Source organism: Taurulus bubalis (assembly GCF_910589615.1).
Source record: "Taurulus bubalis genome assembly, chromosome: 18".
In the NCBI taxonomy this organism is placed as follows: Eukaryota; Metazoa; Chordata; class Actinopteri; order Perciformes; family Cottidae; genus Taurulus; species Taurulus bubalis.
The window spans coordinates 1,535,744-1,557,602 of record NC_136606.1 but is presented as its reverse complement, the minus strand read 5'-3'; the positions used below and the strand labels follow the sequence as shown (position 1 = coordinate 1,557,602).

At 43.5% G+C, this 21,859-nt stretch overlaps 1 protein-coding gene across 1 annotated transcript in view; it reads left to right on the top strand.

Annotated features, from left to right (window-relative positions):
- The window catches only part of LOC306750688 (sodium channel protein type 3 subunit alpha-like), a gene marked incomplete at its 3' end in the record, with an annotated part of 107,146 nt that extends 86,546 nt beyond the window's left edge, over positions 1 to 20,600 (top strand). Inside the window, exons 23-31 of the mRNA XM_079234155.1 lie at positions 1,224 to 1,378; positions 3,374 to 3,547; positions 6,774 to 6,896; positions 11,197 to 11,472; positions 14,935 to 14,988; positions 15,323 to 15,464; positions 16,341 to 16,441; positions 16,521 to 16,791; positions 19,306 to 20,600. Of these exons, the coding sequence (XP_079090281.1) occupies positions 1,224 to 1,378; positions 3,374 to 3,547; positions 6,774 to 6,896; positions 11,197 to 11,472; positions 14,935 to 14,988; positions 15,323 to 15,464; positions 16,341 to 16,441; positions 16,521 to 16,791; positions 19,306 to 20,600 (2,591 nt within the window). The remainder of the gene's footprint in view (positions 1 to 1,223; positions 1,379 to 3,373; positions 3,548 to 6,773; positions 6,897 to 11,196; positions 11,473 to 14,934; positions 14,989 to 15,322; positions 15,465 to 16,340; positions 16,442 to 16,520; positions 16,792 to 19,305) is intronic.
- Between the last annotated feature and the right edge of the window lie 1,259 nt (positions 20,601 to 21,859).

Below are 21,859 nucleotides of genomic sequence, written 5' to 3'. Positions count from 1 at the left end.
GAGTTCGTAGCGTTTTAATTACCTGGCGGCGGTGAGGGAGGGGGGGGGGTCACCAACAGGTGACGAAACGAGGTGTTCAATGACATCTTATTGCAGCAGAAGTGTTTATTACTTCAGCACAGGCAGAGGGGCTTTTCCCAACACACACACACTCACAGACACACACACTCACAGACACACACACTCACAGACACACACACTCACAGACACGTTGGTAATAACTCTGCCAAGTGGGCTGATTGAGTGTCGGATTACCTCTCGCTTGTTTTCATTAGATTACTCAGCCGGCGTGGCGGTGCAAAGCCTATTAGTCGCCATGGCAGCAGAAAGCTGAGGTAATCAGAGCTGTAATTAGGGAAGCAGGCGGACGCCGCAATCAGCGCTCCGAAGAGCGGCGAGCACACGGATCGAGGTCTTCTTCAGACGCAGAGACCTCAGAGCAGGAAGTCACTCAAGTTCATTCAACGAACTACAACTATGCTTAAAGAACTACAACTACGCTTAAAGAACTACAACTATGCTTAAAGAACTACAACTACGCCTAAAGAACTACAACTATGCTTAAAGAACTACAACTACGCTTAAAGAACTACAACTATGCTTAAAGAACTACAACTACGCCTAAAGAACTACAACTACGCTTAAAGAACTACAACTACGCTTAAAGAACTACAACTACGATTAGCGAACTACAGACCGACATTTAATGAGCATGAGTTTTAGGTAGAAAACAGTTCTGTAACAGGAAGGAGTGTGAAAGGTGGCATCACACGCACACACACACACACACACACACACACACACACACACACACACTAGACTTAGCGTGAGATTATCTGTTCTTTATTAACCCGCTGTTTAAGTCTGACTGACATTCTGTATTATATTTTTTTATTTGTTTCATTTTACTTTATTTAAACATATATTTATATATATATATATATATATATATTTATATATATATATATATATATATATTCTTTTTTACTATATTGAATTTTATTTAATTTAATTGTTACTTGATTTTTATTTATTTTATTTTTGTTTTAACTTAATGTTTCATTTTTATTCATTTCATTGTATTTATTTGTTTACCTGCCAGAACACAAACACCTGATGTTCACATTATCTAATAAACTTTAGCTTAATACATTTAGAACAAGTTGTGAAGTTACCTTCCCTCCCCCCCCCCCCCCCTCTCCCCCCCCCCCCTCCCCTCCCAGTCTGCGTGTCCAGGTCCCAGTGCTGTGACGTGGACACCTCAGCTGGTCTGGGTCAGACGTGGTGGACACTGAGGAAGACCTGCTTCCAGATCGTAGAGCACAGCTGGTTCGAGTCCTTCATCATCTTCATGATCCTGCTGAGCTCAGGAGCACTGGTCAGTTTATACTGGTTTATACTGGTTTATACTGGTCAGTCTGCTTTATACTGGTTCATACTGGTTTATACTGGTCAGTCTGCTTTATACTGGTTTATACTGGTTTATACTGGTCAGTCTGCTTTATACTGGTTTATTCTGGTTTATACTGGTCAGTCTGCTTTATACTGGTTTATACTGGTCAGTCTGCTTTATACTGGTTTATACTGGTTTATGCTGGTCAGAGTCTGCTTTATACTGGTTTATACTGGTCAGTCTGCTTTATACTGGTTTATACTGGTTTATGCTGGTCAGTCTGCTTTATACTGGTTTATACTGGTCAGTCTGCTTTATACTGGTTTATGCTGGTCAGTCTGCTTTATACTGGTTTATACTGGTTTATGCTGGTCAGTCTGCTTTATACTGGTTTATACTGGTTTATACTGGTCAGAGTCTGCTTTATACTGGTTTATACTGGTCAGTCTGCTTTATACTGGTTTATACTGGTCAGAGTCTGCTTTATACTGGTTTATACTGGTTTATACTGGTCAGTCTGCTTTATACTGGTTTAAACTGGTTTATACTGGTCAGTCTGCTTTATATTGGTTTATACTGGTCAGTCTGCTTTATACTGCTCTATACTGGTTTATACTGGTCAGTCTGCTTTATACTGGTTTATACTGATCATAGTCTGCTTTATACTGGTTTATACTGGTCAGTCTGCTTTATACTGGTTTATATTGGTCAGTCTGCTTTATACTGGTTTATACTGGTTTATACTGGTCAGTCTGCTTTATACTGGTTTATACTGGTCAGTCTGCTTTATACTGGTTTATACTGGTTTATGCTGGTCAGTCTGCTTTATACTGGTTTATACTGGTCAGTCTGCTTTATACTGGTTTATACTGGTTTATGCTGGTCAGTCTGCTTTATACTGGTTTATGCTGGTCAGAGTCTGCTTTATACTGGTTTATACTGGTCAGTCTGCTTTATACTGGTTTATACTTGTTTATACTGGTTTATACTGGTCAGAGTCTGCTTTATACTGGTTCATACTGGTTTATACTGGTCAGTCTGCTTTATACTGGTTTATACTGGTCAGTCTGCTTTATACTGCTTTATACTGGTTTATACTGGTCAGTCTGCTTTATACTGGTTTATACTGGTCAGAGTCTGCTTTATACTGGTTTATACTGGTCAGTCTGCTTTATACTGGTTTATACTGGTCAGTCTGCTTTATACTGGTTTATACTGGTTTATACTGGTTTATACTGGTCAGAGTCTGCTTTATACTGGTTCATACTGGTTTATACTGGTCAGTCTGCTTTATACTGGTTTATACTGGTTTATACTGGTCAGTCTGCTTTATACTGGTTTATACTGGTCAGTCTGCTTTATACTGGTTTATACTGGTCAGAGTCTGCTTTATACTGGTTTATACTGGTCAGTCTGCTTTATACTGGTTTATACTTGTCAGTCTGCTTTATACTGGTTTATACTGGTCAGTCTGCTTTATACTGGTTTATACTGGTTTATACTGGTCAGTCTGCTTTATACTGGTTTGTACTGGTCCGTCTGCTTTATACTGGTTTATACTGGTCAGTCTGCTTTATACTGGTTTATACTGGTTTATACTGGTCAGTCTGCTTTATACTGGTTTGTACTGGTCCGTCTGCTTTATACTGGTTTATACTGGTTTATACTGGTCAGTCTGCTTTATACTGGTTTATACTGGTCAGAGTCTGCTTTATACAGTTTTATCTGTTTATTATTTATCACCACCATATAATTATATTTATTTGCTAAATTATCAGATTGTTGTTTCTTTGCCCAAAACATCCAAAAAGGAACTTCCCAAACAAACAAACCATCAGAAACACCCAGAGGTGTGATGTAGTGAGATCTGTGCCCTAAAGCTTGTGTTCTACCGACTGATGATCTCAGACCTGAGATCAGACCTGAGATCAGACCTGGGATCAGGCCTGAAGCCAACCCCCTCTCTGCTGCCCCCTGCAGGCCTTCGAGGACATCTACATCGAGCAGAGGAAGGTGGTCAAGGTGGTGCTGGAGTACGCCGACAAGATCTTCACCTACATCTTCATCCTGGAGATGCTGCTCAAGTGGCTCGGCTACGGCTTCAAGAAGTACTTCACCAACTACTGGTGCTGGCTGGACTTCCTCATCGTCGATGTAAGTCAAGGATCGGCTGATTGATTGATTGATTGATTGATTGATTGAGTCGTTGGTTCATGTCAGCTGATGCTTTCACGTTGATTTAAATGCACACATGGTCGTGGAGGAACCAGGCCATTCATTTAAATGATGGTCATTTAGAGTCAAACAGACATAAAGCAGGAGACGCTGTAGGGCGGGGCTACAAGGTGATTGACAGGTCGACACCAGAGACTACGTCGCTCCTCCTCTGTCCACATATGGTCACGAAAAAACAAGATGGCAACGACTAAAGCCCAAGGGGTAGGGCCCAAAATCCGACTTAATGAAGGCAAGACGTCACAACAACTACACAACAAACGACCACAACTCAACATTTACATCAACTAAAAGGAAGTTTGAATCAGTTCATTCTTCTTCTTTCGGGGCAAAAAAATATTTCAAATGCAAAGAATAGATCTTATGTAAGGACGGAAGAAGAAGAACTTAAATACAGCAGCCGACCACGAGCACGTGACGCACATCTCGGGTCGTGTGTGTTACAGTCGCTGCACTGCAACTATGCAACGCTAAAAATAAAAGCAGCGAGAGACAAAGAGACAAAGAGACAAAGAGACAAAGAGACACAAGGGGAGACGAGGAGAGACGAGCAGAGACAAAGAGAGACGAGCAGAGAGTCCCAACAGCCTCGGGCCGAACGATCAGGCTTTTTAGATTCTGCACACACAAACACAAAGATGTGTACATCTCTGTGCACACACACTCTCTCTTTCTGTCTTCTGGTTGAGATTAGGTGACACACACACACACATGCATTGAGTTTCTCTCTCTCCGTTTTATTTCTGCAGCGTTAACGATAGAAACAGAACGATTCACGTCATTTTCTTAAAGCTGCAGGCGTCAGTTTTCTGCCACTAGAGGGCAGAAAAACACACACAAACTCACCAGAAAACCAAATTGTTACGACTTGTGACTCAACGTTGGATGATCTGAAGCTGTGTGTTCCAGCATGAGGATCTGGGCCCTCCAAGGGACCCAATGCTCATCTGAAGGGGCCAGAAGAATTATATGAAACGAATTTCTATTAAACAAAATGTTTTTTTTTTCTTTCATCATATTTTAGTGAGAAGCCTCCATGTAAAAATCAAATCTGCTAATTTATGGTCATATTTAAGTAGTAGTACTAGTAGTAGTGCTAGTAGACATGCTAGTGACGTGCTAGTAGTAGTGCTAGTAATATTGCTAGTAGTATTGCTAGTAGTATTACTAGTAGTAGTGCTAGTAATAGTTCTAGTAGTATTGCTAGTAGTAGTGCTAGTAGACGTGCTAGTAGTAGTGCTAGTAGATGTGCTAGTAGTAGTGCTAGTAAATGTGCTAGTAGACGTGCTAGTAGACGTGCTAGTAGTAGTGCTAGTAGATGTGCTAGTAGTAGTGCTAGTAAATGTGCTAGTAGTAGTGCTAGTAGACGTGCTAGTAGTAGTGCTAGTAGATGTGCTAGTAGTAGTGCTAGTAGACGTGCTAGTATATGTGCTAGTTGTAGTGCTAGTAGATGTGCTAGTAGTAGTGCTAGTAGATGTGCTAGTAGACGTGCTCGTAAATGTGCTAGTAGATGTGCTAGTAGACGTGCTAGTAGTGCTAGTAGTGGGCTTTTATTGTGAAATACATATAACAGAAGTATTACATTAAACAAAAGAGTGACAATTAATGAGTAAGAACAGTTTTTATGGTCATATTTAAGTAGTAGTACTAGTAGTTATGCTAGTAGACGTGTTAGTAGTAGCGCTAGTAGATGTGCTAGTAGTCGTGCTAGTAGTCGTGCTAGTAGTGCTAGTAGTGGGCTTTTATTGTGAAATACATATAACAGAAGTATTACACCAAACAAAAGAGACATTTAATGAGTAAGAACAGTATTTATGGTCATATTTAAGTTGAATGCTCGCTGACATGCTCTCCACTGTGCGTTGTGTTGTAAGATGTCAGTGTTGGGTCAGCTGGCTCGGTTCAGCTCCATGGAGCACGTCGTCGCCGTGCGGGCGCTGAGGACTCTCAGGGCTCTCCGTCCTCTCCGGGCCGCGTCCCGCTTCGCTGGTATCAGGGTAAGAACCGGCTCAACTCACCTCTGCCCACCCGAACCGACCCGAGACCGGCTGCCCCAGTGTCAAAATCAAGCGCACACGTGAAGCTGAGCTGGTTTAAAATAGTTTATACATCCAACAGTTAATGTTAAATAGCTTTACCTCTTGAGATGATGTCATGGGAAGACGTTTACACGTCAAGCCTTGTTTTAAGGATATTTCCCGTCATGTAGTAGTGCTAGTAATATTGGGTTTAATCAACATTAAAGACCTCATGACGCGTTTGTGATATAAAATAATAAACTATGAACTCATCAATCCGCCGTGGTCCCTCTCCTCCTCCTCACTACATTCCGTGTACTTCAGGAATACTTCAGCGATATTCTACCGTTGTTTTCGTTTCACAGGTCGAACATGGCTTTGCCCTGAAGGATTCAAACTAACAGTTCAGTTTCCTCCCTCGTCTCCTTCCTCCTGCAGGAGCCTCCAGGCAGCTGACGCTCAACCTAACGCTCCTCAAACCCACAGTTCTGATTGGCCGAGGAGTCGCCTCCGTCTTTCATTGGACGAGAAGTTAACTGTCTTGCTTTTCTTTCCTCTGTCTCCTCTCTGTCTCCTCTCTGTCTCCTGTCTCCTCTCTGTCTCCTGTCTCCTCTCTGTCTCCTGTCTCCTCTCTGTCTCCTGTCTCCTCTCTGTCTCCTCTCTGTCTCCTGTCTCCTCTCTGTCTCCTCTCTGTCTCCTGTCTCCTGTCTCCTCTCTGTCTCCTCTCTGTCTCCTCTCTGTCTCCTGTCTCCTGTCTCCTCTCTGTCTCCTCTCTGTCTCCTGTCTCCTCTCTGTCTCCTCTCTGTCTCCTCTCTGTCTCCTGTCTCCTGTCTCCTGTCTCCTCTCTGTCTCCTCTCTGTCTCCTCTCTGTCTCCTCTCTGTCTCCTGTCTCCTGTCTCCTCTCTGTCTCCTCTCTGTCTCCTCTCTGTCTCCTCTCTGTCTCCTGTCTCCTGTCTCCTCTCTGTCTCCTCTCTGTCTCCTGTCTCCTGTCTCCTCTCTGTCTCCTCTCTGTCTCCTCTCTGTCTCCTCTCTGTCTCCTGTCTCCTGTCTCCTCTCTGTCTCCTCTCTGTCTCCTCTCTGTCTCCTCTCTGTCTCCTGTCTCCTCTCTGTCTCCCCGTGTCCTCCAGGTGTCTCTGGTCAGCTTGGTGGCGAACACGTTGGGTTATTCAGACTTTGCAGCCATCAAGTCTCTGCGGACGCTTCGGGCGCTCCGGCCCCTCAGAGCGCTCTCCAGATTTGAAGGCATGAGGGTAAGAGTCAGTATTAGTACATCAAACACGCCCGGGCCGAGGGGGAGGAAGTATTAGTACATCAAACACGCCCGGGCCGAGGGGGAGGAAGTATTAGTACATCAAACACGCCCGGGCCGAGGGGGAGGAAGTATTAGTACATCAAACACGCCCGGGCCGAGGGGGAGGAAGTATTAGTACATCAAACACGCCCGGGCTGAGGGGGAGGAAGTATTAGTACATCAAACACGCCCGGGCTGAGGGGGAGGAAGTATTCAGACGCTTTACTGCAGAGCGACTACTACTAGCTCAGTGTCTAAACACACAGAGTACTAATACCACACAACAATACTCTGTTCCAGTATAAATAGTAATACAACACAGTAAACATGCTCTTTTACAGTAAAAGTACTAACACCACACAATAAACTGTAAAACATGTATTTTTTATTACAACTGGTGGGAGGGACTAACACGAAAGGAAAGGACACAAGTGAGGGAAAAGGGCTCATCACTTCCTGTCTGTGTTTCCTCCTCTCTGATTGGCTCAGCTCGTCACTTCCTGTCAGTGTTACTCTCTTCCTCGTGAGGTTTTCTCTTTCAGAAAACAAACTCAGTATTTATTTTATTCAATATCAGTATTTAAACTTTGCACGTCCATAAACGACCCTCCATCTTCTTCATTATCATCATCATCATCATCATCATCATCATCATCATCATCATCATCATCATCATCATCACCATCACCATCATCAGTATTACAGAGTATCAGAGTCAGTGTCCTGCAGAAACTTTACTCCCCACTGAGAAACATGAGGTTAACCTTAATAATAATAATAATAATAATAACAATAATAATAATAATAATATTAAATAAGAGCAAAGGTGAAATGTAAAAGGTGTGCAGGATGCTGACTCTGGGGTCACATGAGGTTCACGACCTGTGATGCATGCTGGGAATGAAGTCTGAGCTGTCGCTCTCCCATGGTCCTCTCCTCTTCTTCTTCTTTGTCTGACTTAATAAGATTAGCGCTCATGTCAATTTACAAACCGCTGCTCAGCCGGGGATCCTGGGTCGGAGCACTGCATTGTGGGTATAATGAGGAGGGCTGGAGTGGCAGGTTGATCTATTTATTTATGTATCGCTGACGTTAGCTGACTCAGCACTCTGAGCACCAACATTTATGCAAAATGAGTTTTATTGTCTGTTTAGTCTGAAAAAGTTACTGAATTTATCCATGAATCTTGATTAGTCAAGTAAAGTCCATGTACCTCTAGTTCGCACAGTACTTAAGTTAATGTACGCTTTCCCTAAAGGTTAAACTAGATGGTTCCCTTAAAGAAGCAGACTAGAGTCTTTTCCTAAAGGTTAAACTAGATGGTTCCCTTAAAGAAGCAGACTAGAGTCTTTCCCTAAAGGTTAAACTAGTGGTTCCCTTAAGAAGCAGACTAGAGTCTTTCCCTAAAGGTTAAACTAGTGGTTCCCTTAAGAAGCAGACTAGAGTCTTTCCCTAAAGGTTTAACTAGTGGTTCCCTTAAAGAAGCAGACTACAGTCTTTCCCTAAAGGTTTAACTAGTGGTTCCCTTAAGAAGCAGACTACAGTCTTTCCCTAAAGGTTTAACTAGTGGTTCCCTTAAGAAGCAGACTAGAGTCTTTCCCTAAAGGTTAAACTAGTGGTTCCCTTAAGAAGCAGACTAGAGTCTTTCCCTAAAGGTTTAACTAGTGGTTCCCTTAAGAAGCAGACTACAGTCTTTCCCTAAAGGTTTAACTAGTGGTTCCCTTAAGAAGCAGACTACAGTCTTTCCCTAAAGGTTTAACTAGTGGTTCCCTTAAGAAGCAGACTAGAGTCTTTCCCTAAAGGTTTAACTAGTGGTTCCCTTAAAGAAGCAGACTAGAGTCTTTCCCTAAAGGTTAAACTAGTGGTTCCCTTAAGAAGCAGACTAGAGTCATTCCCTAAAGGTTAAACTAGTGGTTCCCTTAAAGAAGCAGACTAGAGTCTTTCCCTAAAGGTTAAACTAGTGGTTCCCTTAAGAAGCAGACTAGAGTCTTTCCCTAAAGGTTAAACTAGTGGTTCCCTTAAGAAGCAGACTAGAGTCTTTCCCTAAAGGTTAAGCTAGACGTTTCCCTTAAAGAAGCAGACTAGAGTCTTTCCCTAAAGGTTTAACTAGTGGTTCCCTTAAAGAAGCAGACTAGAGTATTTCCCTAAAGGTTAAACTAGTGGTTCCCTTAAGAAGCAGACTAGAGTCTTTCCCTAAAGGTTTAACTAGATGGTTCCCTTAAAGAAGCAGACTAGAGTCTTTTCCTAAAGGTTAAACTAGATGGTTCCCTTAAAGAAGCAGACTAGAGTCTTTCCCTAAAGGTTAAACTAGTGGTTCCCTTAAGAAGCAGACTAGAGTCTTTCCCTAAAGGTTAAACTAGTGGTTCCCTTAAGAAGCAGACTAGAGTCTTTCCCTAAAGGTTTAACTAGTGGTTCCCTTAAGAAGCAGACTACAGTCTTTCCCTAAAGGTTTAACTAGTGGTTCCCTTAAGAAGCAGACTACAGTCTTTCCCTAAAGGTTTAACTAGTGGTTCCCTTAAGAAGCAGACTAGAGTCTTTCCCTAAAGGTTTAACTAGTGGTTCCCTTAAAGAAGCAGACTAGAGTCTTTCCCTAAAGGTTAAACTAGTGGTTCCCTTAAGAAGCAGACTAGAGTCTTTCCCTAAAGGTTAAACTAGTGGTTCCCTTAAGAAGCAGACTAGAGTCTTTCCCTAAAGGTTAAGCTAGACGTTTCCCTTAAAGAAGCAGACTAGAGTCTTTCCCTAAAGGTTTAACTAGTGGTTCCCTTAAAGAAGCAGACTAGAGTATTTCCCTAAAGGTTAAACTAGTGGTTCCCTTAAGAAGCAGACTAGAGTCTTTCCCTAAAGGTTTAACTAGTGGTTCCCTTAAGAAGCAGACTAGAGTCTTTCCCTAAAGGTTAAGCTAGTGGTTCCCTTAAGAAGCAGACTAGAGTCTTTCCTTAAAGGTTAAACTAGTGGTTCCCTTAAGAAGCAGACTAGAGTCTTTCCCTAAAGGTTAAGCTAGACGTTTCCCTTAAAGAAGCAGACTAGAGTCTTTCCCTAAAGGTTTAACTAGTGGTTCCCTTAAAGAAGCAGACTAGAGTCTTTCCCTAAAGGTTAAACTAGTGGTTCCCTTAAGAAGCAGACTAGAGTCTTTCCCTAAAGGTTAAACTAGTGGTTCCCTTAAGAAGCAGACTAGAGTCTTTCCCTAAAGGTTAAGCTAGACGTTTCCCTTAAAGAAGCAGACTAGAGTCTTTCCCTAAAGGTTTAACTAGTGGTTCCCTTAAAGAAGCAGACTAGAGTCTTTCCCTAAAGGTTAAACTAGTGGTTCCCTTAAGAAGCAGACTAGAGTCTTTCCCTAAAGGTTTAACTAGTGGTTCCCTTAAGAAGCAGACTAGAGTCTTTCCCTAAAGGTTAAGCTAGTGGTTCCCTTAAGAAGCAGACTAGAGTCTTTCCCTAAAGGTTAAACTAGTGGTTCCCTTAAGAAGCAAAATAGAGTCTTTCCCTAAAGGTTTAACTAGTGGTTCCCTTAAGAAGCAGACTAGAGTCTTTCCCTAAAGGTTTAACTAGTGGTTCCCTTAAGAAGCAGACTAGAGTCTTTCCCTAAAGGTTAAACTAGTGGTTCCCTTAAGAAGCAGACTAGAGTCTTTCCCTAAAGGTTAAGCTAGTGGTTCCCTTAAGAAGCAGACTAGAGTCTTTCCCTAAAGGTTAAACTAGATGGTTCCCTTAAGAAGCAGACTAGAGTCTTTCCCTAAAGGTTTAACTAGTGGTTCCCTTAAGAAGCAGACTAGAGTCTTTCCCTTAAGGTTAAACTAGTGGTTCCCTTAAGAAGCAGACTAGAGTCTTTCCCTAAAGGTTTAACTAGTGGTTCCCTTAAGAAGCAGACTACAGTCTTTCCCTAAAGGTTTAACTAGTGGTTCCCTTAAGAAGCAGACTAGAGTCTTTCCCTAAAGGTTTAACTAGTGGTTCCCTTAAGAAGCAGACTAGAGTCTTTCCCTAAAGGTTTAACTAGTGGTTCCCTTAAGAAGCAGACTAGAGTCTTTCCCTAAAGGTTAAACTAGTGGTTCCCTTAAGAAGCAGACTAGAGTCTTTCCCTAAAGGTTTAACTAGTGGTTCCCTTAAGAAGCAGACTACAGTCTTTCCCTAAAGGTTAAACTAGTGGTTCCCTTAAGAAGCAGACTACAGTCTTTCCCTAAAGGGTACGCTCGTGGTTCCCTGAAAGTGGACTGAAGAAGCCTCCTGTGAGGAGGACCGTGTGTGACGGCGTCTTGTTCCTGCTGCAGGTGGTGGTGAACGCTCTGATCGGGGCGATCCCGTCCATCATGAACGTGCTGCTGGTCTGCCTCATCTTCTGGCTCATCTTCAGCATCATGGGCGTCAACCTGTTCGCCGGCAAGTTCGGCCGCTGCGTCAACCGGACGGGTCACATCTACGAGTCGGCCTTCATCAACAACAAGTCCGAGTGCGAGGCGCTCAACGACACCGCGCACTACTACTGGACCAAGGTCAAGGTCAACTTCGACAACGTGGGGGCCGGATACCTGGCGCTGCTGCAAGTGGTGAGAGGTTCTGGGTTCATACAGAGAGGTTATGGGTTCTTACAGAGGGGCTCTGGGTTCTTACAGAGAAGTTATGGGTTCTTACAGAGAGGCTCTGGGTTCTTACAGAGAGGTTCTGGGTTTCTACAGAGAGGTTCTGGGTTTCTACAGAGAGGTTCTGGGTTCTTACAGAGAAGTTATGGGTTCTTACAGAGAGGTTCTGGGTTCTTACAGAGAGGTTATGGGTTCTTACAGAGAAGTTATGGGTTCTTACAGAGATGTTATGCGTTCTTACAGAGATGTTATGCGTTCTTACAGAGATGTTCTAGGAGGTTATTACAGAGAGGTTCTGGGTTTTTACAGAGAGGTTATGGGTTCTTACAGAGATGTTCTGGATTCTTACAGAGATGTTCTGGGTTCTTACAGAGAGGTTATGGGTTCTTAGAGAGAGGTTATGGGTTCTTAGAGAGAGGTTATGCGTTCTTACAGAGATATTCTAGGTTATTACAGAGAGGTTATGGGTTCTTACAGAGATGTTCTGGATTCTTACAGAGATGTTCTGGATTCTTACAGAGAGGTTCTAGGTTATTACAGAGAGGTTCTGGGTTCTTACAGAGAGGTTATGGGTTCTTACATAGATGTTCTAGGTTATTACAGAGAGGTTATGGGTTCTTACAGAGAGGCTCTGGGTTATTACTGAGGGGTTCTGGATTCTTACAGAGAAGCTCTTTGTATCTTTGTTTTCGTTGTGTGTCTCTTTGTAGTTGTTTGGTGTCTCTTTGTAGTGGTTTTGTGTCTTTTTCTAATTGTTTTGTCAATCTCTTTGTAGTGGTTTTGTGTGTCTTTGTTGTTGTTTTTTGTCTCCTTGTGGTTGCTTTGCTCTCTTTTTAGTCGTATCTGTATCTTTGTGTCATCTTGCAGCTGTGTTGGTCTCATTTTTTGTGTGGTCCTTTTGAGTCTCTTCCTGATTGGTCGGCTACCCTTTTAGTGAATATATGTACCCAGTAGGCCTGTTAACGTTAATCCATCCACGTCTACATCGTAGAATGTTCTTCCGTCTCATCATCCATTTGTTGCTCTGCCGCTCTCTCTCTCTCTCTCTCTCGCTCTCTCTTTCTCTCTCTCTCTCTCTCTCTCTCTCTCGTCCACCCCTCCCTCCCCTCTCCATCATCTGTCATTAAACACAACATGGACAAAGCCAATTACACAGCTCTGCATCGCCTCCTCCGCTGCCGCCTCCTCTTTCCATCTCCCATCACTTTGCTTTCTTTCCTCACAAGCCTTCCTCTCTCTCTCTTTCTCTCTCTCTCTCTCTCTCTCTCTCTCTCTCTCTCGTTTCTTTCTCGCTCTTTGTCGCCCACCACTGGAGTCCTGAGAGCCTCCAATCAATCAGCGTCTGAGAGGCTTTTATTTTTAGAGCGACTCCAGCCAAGTAGGAGGGAAATGGAGAGAGAGAGGAGACGTTTAAGTGCAGTAAGAGAATGTAGGTTCAAACTGCAAATAGAGAGAAAGAAACCACAGAGATGGAGATGAAATGAGGAGGGAGGGATCAAGGACAGATGGAGGATGGACGGAGGAAAAGTCTGAAGTTGGAGATTTGTATTTATTTGTATTTAATCAGAAGAGAGCGTCCTGACCAAGAAAGTTGCAAACGAAAACAAAACACATCACAAATCATAAAATACAAAGAACAAATCAATGAAATCATCTACAGACTCATTTAAAATGTCTCTAATGCATCCAGAGGATCGGCCTCAGCTTCAGTCATGAGTCCTGCAGAAGATGGAAGGAAGTCATTGTTTGTCTCTTTGAAGTTTACATTTGTATATTTGTAGTTTATGTTTGTCTCTTTGTAGTTTATGTTTGTCTCTTTGAAGTTTACATTTGTATATTTGTAGTTTATGTTTGTCTCTTGTAGTTTATGTTTGTCTCTTGTAGTTTACGTTTGTCTCTTTGTAGTTTACATTTGTATATTTGAAGTTCATGTTTGTCTCTTGTAGTTTATGTTTGTCTCTTGTAGTTTACGTTTGTCTCTTTGTAGTTTACATTTGTATATTTGAAGTTCATGTTTGTCTCTTGTAGTTTATGTTTGTCTCTTTGAAGTTTACGTTAGTCTCTTTGTAGTTTATGTTTGTCTCTTTGAAGTTTACGTTAGTCTCTTTGTAGTTTATGTTTGTCTCTTTGAAGTTCATGTTTGTCTCTTTGAAGTTCATGTTTGTCTCTTTGTAGTTGATGTTTGTCTCTTTGTAGTTTATTTTTGTCTCTTTGAAGTTTATGTTGTTTTACTCTCTTTTTAGTCCTCTGTCATCTAATGAAAATAACCAAGTGATGTACAAGTACCTCATAATTGTACTTGTTCTGCACCACTGATGTACATTCACCACGTCCGGTAAAAATCTGCGTCTGATCTCGTCATCTTTTACAGCGCGTAATAATACCAGGTGGTTACCTTGGTGACCAGCTGATTCCAGGTCTGAGTGACCGACTGCCCACTCAGACCTGTTCCTTCACATCTGCAGCTTCTTATCCCCCCGGAGGGAGGAAGTCCATAGAAAAACATGATTTTTCAGTCTAGTCCTGGTCCTCTATAGTCTCAGTCTAGTTCTGGTCCTCTGTAGACCTCAGTCTAGTCCTGGTCCTCTACAGACCTCAGTCTAGTCCTGGTCCTCTATAGACCTCAGTCTAGTCCTGGTCCTCTACGGACCTCAGTCTAGTCCTGGTCCTCTATAGACCTCAGTCTAGTCCTGGTCCTCTATAGACCTCAGTCTAGTCCTGGTCCTCTATAGTCTCAGTTTAGTCCTGGTCCTCTATAGACCTCAGTCTAGTCCTGGTCCTCTACAGACCTCAGTCTAGTCCTGGTCCTCTATAGACCTCAGTCTAGTCCTGGTCCTCTATAGACCTCAGTCTAGTCCTGGTCCTTTACAGACCTCAGTCTAGTCCTGGTCCTCTACAGACCTCAGTCTAGTCCTGGTCCTCTATAGACCTCCATCGAGAAGATGGTCTGGTTCTAGAGAGTTCTTCTTAAAGTTCTTCGTCGGAGCCACTGGGTCAGATTCTGGTGAAACCAGATAACATCATGCAGGTTCACCAGAACCTCCTACTCCAGTCCACATTATATTTCACTTTTATCCAAAGCAACTTACATTTCTTTCACCGCATGGTTTCAGTGTCTTGCGCAAGGACACATCAACATAGACTAGCAGAGCCGGGGCTCGAAACCACCAATCCCCTGATTGAAAGACGGACCTGCTAGCCACTGAGCTAGTCGCCCTGTGGACAGACCCAGATCTCAAAGCTAAAAATTGCTGTTTTTCATAAAATCCATGATTTCATTGATGAAGCGCTGAAGCTATTGTTTCATAGTTGTTAGGTCTGAAGAGATAAACATCCTGTTTCATCCTGTGTGTCTGCAGCAGATCACTCAGATTACTGTATTTGTCATATTCATCACTAACCACAGCTGGTGTGTTCTTTATTTCCAAGGCAACCTTCAAAGGCTGGATGGAGATCATGTACGCTGCGGTGGATTCACGAGCTGTAAGTTAGAGAAGTGTGTTTAACTCCAGATGAGGTTAAAACCAACAGGTAGAATATAAAAGTTCCAGTTCCGATGAACAGGTTTAAATCAAAGATACAATTCCATAATTACACAAGGAAAATGTTTTACTGGATTTAGTTGAAAATAAAAGAGACAATGAGATTAGATGTGAATTAAGTTTGACATTAAATGGGAATAACTTCAGATGAAATCAAATAAATGAAGTGATGATGTGAGATTAAAACTGAAGTAAATAAAAAACTAAGATGAGATGTTTGATGTAATAAATAGTAATAAATAAAACATGTTAAACATGACGTGTGCTCCTGTCAGGTGGAGGAGCAGCCGATCAAGGAGATCAATCTCTACATGTACCTGTACTTTGTCATCTTCATCATCTTCGGCTCCTTCTTCACCCTTAACCTCTTCATCGGCGTCATCATCGATAACTTCAACCAGCAGAAGCGAAAGATGAGTATAAAGCAAATTAAATAACTGTCTAAATTAAAGATTTCAGACTTTTTTTTCATTTTAGAGTTATGACCAGGTGAAGAATTTTAACAAATTCATGATCATGAGAGAAACGCTTTTTTTTTGTGAATAGAAAAGGTCTCAGATCTTTATTTTAAAGTCGAAAAAAAAAATGGGAGCAAACTGCAAGTAAAAGGTTAAAACTTTAACATGTTTATAGATGTTCTGGTCTATTTGTAGTCTTTTTGTTTCTCTTTTGAGTCTTTTTGTTTCTCTTTGTAGTCTTTTTGTCTCTTTGTAGTCTTTTTGTTTCTCTTTTTAGTAATTTTGTGTCTCTTTGTAGTGTTTTTGTGTCTCTTTTGAGTCTTTTTGTTTCTCTTTGTAGTCTTTTTGTTTCTCTTTTTAGTTATTTTGTTTCTCTTTTGAGTCTTTTTGTTTCTTTTTGTAGTCTTTTTGTTTCTCTTTTGAGTCTTTTAGTTTCTCTTTTGAGTCTTTTTGTTTCTCTTTGTAGTCTTTTTGTTTCTCTTTTGAGTCTTTTAGTTTCTCTTTTGAGTCTAGTTTCTCTTTTGAGTCTTTTTGTTTCTCTTTGTAGTCTTTTTGTTTCTCTTTGTAGTCGTTTTGTTTCTCTTTTGAGTAATTTAGTTTCTCTTTGTAGTATTTATGTTTCCGTCTAGTTGTTTTGTGTCTCTTTGTTGTGTGTTTGTGTCCCTTTGTAGTTTTTTCCCTGTCTTGTCATTTCATGTCCCTTTGTGGCCGTTTTAATTTTCCTTGTGGTCGTGATGAGTCTCTTCCTCGTTGGTATGTGTCTGATAGTTCCTTTCAGCAATCCATCCGTGGTAAAATAAAATAACAGCGTTGTTGCTGTTGCTCGTTTACTTAGGAGGACAGGACATCTTCATGACGGAGGAGCAGAAGAAGTACTACAACGCCATGAAGAAACTGGGTTCTAAGAAACCCCAGAAGCCCATCCCCCGACCTCTGGTACCAACACTGAGATAAACACTGACGCGTCATAAATGTACTAAATGTGGCTTCATAACAGAAACAAATGTCTCTCCAGAACTCTGTGCAGGGCTTCTTCTTCGACCTGGCGGGGAAGCAGGCCTTCGACATCATCATCATGGTTCTGATCCTCTTCAACATGATCACCATGATGGTGGAGACGGACGAGCAGTCGCCCCAGATGGAGTACATCCTGAACAACATCAACCTGGCCTTCATCATCGTCTTCACCTTCGAGTGCCTCGTGAAGATCGTGGCGCTGCGATGCTACTTCTTCACCGTCGGCTGGAACATCTTCGACTTTGTGGTCGTCATCCTCTCAATCGTCGGTGAGTTCAAATGCACGGTTTCGGTGTCGGCCTTTCACCAGTTCATGGTTAATGTTATTTCCTTCAGCCAACCCACGATGATCTTATAGAATGAGATGCATTGCCGTAGATTAAACTACCCAACGTGGTAGAAAGGAGTTCAAATGCAACACAGACGTTAGTCCGATCGTAATATAATCCCCAGAAATGTATCCACAGTCACATGACGTCGCGCCTTTGAATCTTTTTTTAAGACACGTAAAAGCTTCTAAATTCACCAGAGGGGCGTTCACTGACCTGTTTTATACATCAGAGGACTAAACGTTAAAATCTAATAAACTTGTGCTAAAGACTTTGAACGATAAAGCTAACGCTATGCTAACGAGATACAAAGTCTGAGTACAGTTGACAAACAGTGAATTCAATCTGACAGTCTGTTTAAAAACAAGACGAGCTAGCTGGAGAGTCAATGTCCCCAAATCAATGTAAATAATTTCACTAAATATTAATTAGCATATAGCTAATGTTTAGCTGCAATATTTAAATTCACAAACTTGGAGTATAGAGACAAACAGTAAATACAATTTGACGATATTTTTTTAACAACAAGACTAGCTAGCTGTCCAGATATGTTATTTTCCCCCAAATCAATATCAATATTTCCCCAAAATCTTTGAATAGCTCTACGTTAGCATAAAGCTAACGTTATGCTACAAAGATGCAAAGTAGAGTATGGACGACAAACAGTATGTTTATCAACAGGAAAAACTAGCTATCCAGCCATTTCAGTGTGTGTGTGTGTGTGTGTGTGTGTGTGTGTGTGTGTGTGTGTGTGTGTGTGTGTGTGGCATCATGTAATGTCTGCCTGACAATTATCTGCCAACAAAATGACCGTCCGGGTAGCCTTGATGTTTGCACCAAGGTCCAGTATGATCATAACCAGCCCCGCACACTACAAACACGCATGACATAACAGTCTGCACGGACCGACCAAAGCAGGTAATTTAGCTATCAGTGTTGTGACAAGACTGTGTGTGTGTGTCTGTGTGTGTGTGTGTAATTAAGTGTGTGTGGATGTGCGGCGTGTGCAAGCCGGAGACGAGGCTGCCTGGGGGAGGTGAAGGTAGCAGCAGCAATCAGAGCTGCCAGAGGGCGGTCCCTGGAGACAAATCAAACATGATTGACCTGTTACATCAGCTGTGTGTGTGTGTGTGAGGGGGGAGTTGATGTACGACGTGCTGGTGATTCCCTCTCGACTCCCCCCTGCTCATCCCTTCCATCACCCACAACTCAACGCAAGGAGACGGATGAAAGATGGAGGTCCGGTCCGAGGTGATGACAGGCCGGCTCCTCTTTGAGTTTATCATTCCAGGATAACAAGGAAAAGACGCTTGAATTACAAGCGTTCGACAGCGCCGTTCAAGGGGGGGGGAAGACGACGCGGCCCTCCAGAAGCAATTACTCACGTTGTAATCACAGCAGAGCTGCCACACGGCGACGGGAATATCCAAACGGAGAGCTTTTAGATGATGTAACTCACAGGAATGTCCTCAAATAAAAGGAAAATCTTGGTCAACTAATAGTCTTCAGCGCATCGATTTTAGCCAATATAACTCCAAATAGAATCTCCTGTATCTTTGTCTCTGCAGATGAAATTAGACCTGCAGAAAAAGCTCTTCTTATTGATCTAATAAGGAGGTTAAGCATGTAAGTGAGAATCACTAAGAATCTCACGAAACATAGAAAAAGAATAAGAGGAGGACATTGACTGGTACACCAAAAGAAAATGGCAATTTGTCGTTGGGGCTGTAAAGAGTTGTCGCTTGCCGGGAAAAAAGGGGACGCCGAGCCAAAGACAGCTCGTTAGCTTGTTAGCTAGTTAGCTAGTTAGCTCGTTAGCTCGTCCGTCACTGGAGTGGCGGGCAGTGAGGCGGAGGGACCGGTAGACTAAGATCTGACGCTGGCCAATAGCCCAATGTTAAGATAATGTTCCGTAGCAAGTGTAGCATAGCAGTTAGTACAACTAGTATAAAATAAAATGGCAATTTGTTGTTAATTTGTAGCGTCGGTGGCGTTGTAAAGCGTTGACTAGTTAGCTGTCTAGCGTGTCCTCTGGAGGGACCATTAGACCTGTTCAGCTAATGTTCTGTGATGGGCGTAGCATGGCGGAATTAGCTAACTAGGCAGCTAGCCAGCTTGCTAATTCCAGCATGCTTTAATGCTACACTGGTTACAGAAGAATGCACAGAACTAAGTTCATAACAATGTGCTTTCCTACACCTTGACAAGAGGATGTGGATGAAGCATTACCTTATTCAATTTAACTAATTTTAGTAAAATTTTTAACCACATTAGTAGTCCGCTACTTCCCGTAAAAAACGGTTTACTTTATGCGAAAGTTTGCCTTTTGCTAACGGTCACAACGACGATTTACATAAAAATGGCCTAACTCTCTGTTGGAGGATCGTTGGAGGACTTGGAACCGATCTGCAGTTCTGTACGGCTTGATTGACAGACTTCTTTTCTGTTTTCCAGGTATCGTGCTTGCGGACATCATCGAGAAGTACTTTGTGTCGCCGACGCTGTTCCGAGTGATTCGATTGGCCCGCATCGGACGGATTCTGCGACTCATCCGAGGCGCCAAGGGCATCCGGACGTTGCTGTTCGCCCTCATGATGTCCCTCCCCGCCCTCTTCAACATCGGGCTCCTCCTCTTCCTGGTCATGTTCATCTACGCCATCTTCGGCATGGCCAACTTCGCCTACGTGAAGCGGCAGGCGGGCATCGACGACATGTTCAACTTCGAGACGTTCGGGAACAGCATGATCTGCTTGTTCCAGATCACCACCTCCGCCGGCTGGGACAGCCTGCTGAGCCCCATCCTCAACAACTCCCCCGAGGAGTGCAACGCCAACATCCCCCACACCGGCACCACGGTGCGGGGGAACTGCGGGAACCCGTCGGTAGGCATCACCTTCTTCGTCACCTATATCATCATCTCCTTCCTCATCGTGGTGAACATGTACATCGCCATCATCCTGGAGAACTTCAGCGTGGCCACGGAGGAGAGCACCGAGCCGCTGAGCGAGGACGACTTCGAGATGTTCTACGAGGTGTGGGAGAAGTTCGACTCCGAGGCCACGCAGTTCATCGAGTACGCCAAGCTGTCCGACTTCGCCGACTCGCTGTCGGAGCCGCTGCGCATCAGCAAGCCCAATAAGATCAAGCTGATCTCCATGGACCTCCCCATGGTGAGCGGGGACAAGATCCACTGCCTGGACATCCTCTTCGCCTTCACCAAGCGCGTCCTGGGCGAGTCGGGCGAGATGGACGCCCTCAAGCAGCAGATGGAGGAGAAGTTCATGATGGCCAACCCGTCCAAGATCTCCTACGAGCCCATCACCACCACCCTGAGGCGGAAGCAGGAGGACGTCTCCGCCACGGTGATCCAGAGGTGCTACCGCAGACACCTGGTGCGGCGGCAGCTGAAGGCCGCCTCCTACCTGTACCGCCAGATCACCACGCCGCGGCACGTGGGGGAGGACGGCGAGGAGGGAGGAGGCGAGGGCGCGTTCGAGGAAGCGCCGGAGAAAGAAGGGCTCATCGCCGCCATGATGAGGGAGAACTACGGCTCCAGCCTGTTGGGGATGGAGCGCTCCGAGACCGCCTCCTCCGCCTCGTCGCCGCCGTCCTACGACAGCGTGACGCGAGCCACGTCGGAGATCTTTCACCCGCTCGCCGCCAAGACGGAAACGATAGCCGGCAGCGAACCGAGCGAACCATCGCCGTCGAAGGTCGACCCTCGCGGGCGGCAGGGAACCGGACCGTAGCGGGAACCAAAAAGCAAAAAATAAATAAGAATCCAACGAACGAGGACGTCCTCGTTCCGGGTTCGGCCCGTTTGTTCTTTTGTTTTACTGAATGTACCTCGGCTGAGGAGGCGAGGAACTGCACGAGGAGCAAAGTGGAATATTTACTACCTTTTTAATGTTATTTCCTGTTTCCCCCCCTGCGGAGATTCCTGAACTCACTTTTTGGAGTTTCTCAAAGGGAAGCAGAGTAAACTACAAAACACAGAGCGGGGCGAGGGCGGTCAACTCTGCCTTCTGTTGGAGTAAAAGACAGAAGCGTGGATTCCCGTCAACCTCTTGGGTCTCTGCCTGACCTTTGACCTCAGCTGCAGAGCGGCTATATCAGACGTATCCATCATTTATTGGCCTGGGGGGCTCGTGCCTTCCCACAGTTGATCAATATTCTCAGAGTGAAGGAGTGACGGTGTTTCTGTTCCTCGTTTAACTTTTTTCTGACCGGCTGAGACTCGAGAGAGGAGGGCTGACGATGATGACGATGACGATGATGATGATGATTTAAGACAAAAAAATAATGTTTTCGTAGTAAAAGTATAACTTTGTTGATGTTACCAGTCTTTTAATAGCGGTACGATTATTACTATTTTTTATATTTTTTAGAGTAAGTTGAAGAAGCCAACTCTTCAGACGCTGTAAGGGAGCGAGAGGCATCAGGACCGAACACAAAACCACCGGAGAAGCAACTCCTTCTGTTTGATTTCGTTTGTTTTTTTTTGGCAGTTTTGCACTTTTAAGTTTACATGTGCCGTCACTTTAGCACACCTGGGCAGAGACACACGGGAACAAGGGGCCAGGGATCAAGTTATGTTTTTCCCCTCTGAAAATCTTTGAGGTAACACCCAAAAAAACCCAAGCAGAAGCTGAACACAAGTGCACAATGAGGTGTTGTCCTCCCTTGTGGCCCCGGACTCTTGTGGCCCCGGACTCTTGTGGCCCCGGACTCTTCCAGCGTGTGTTTTGCCCTGAAGGTGAACAACGGTTTATGTTCTTTTACGCCGCTGGGTGATTTGTCGAAACTGGGCTCATATTCTGCTTCATTACTTATTACTTAGTAAATTTATTATTCTCTTAAATCAAAATTCTAAACAATTTAAATAAGCTTTGCTAAAAAAACAAAATACAAATCTATTTCTGAAACGACGTTCATATCTTACATCCCCTCAGGTTTGTTTACTGCTGCTTTGAAACCAGCAAATAACACAAAACGTGTTCAACAAACC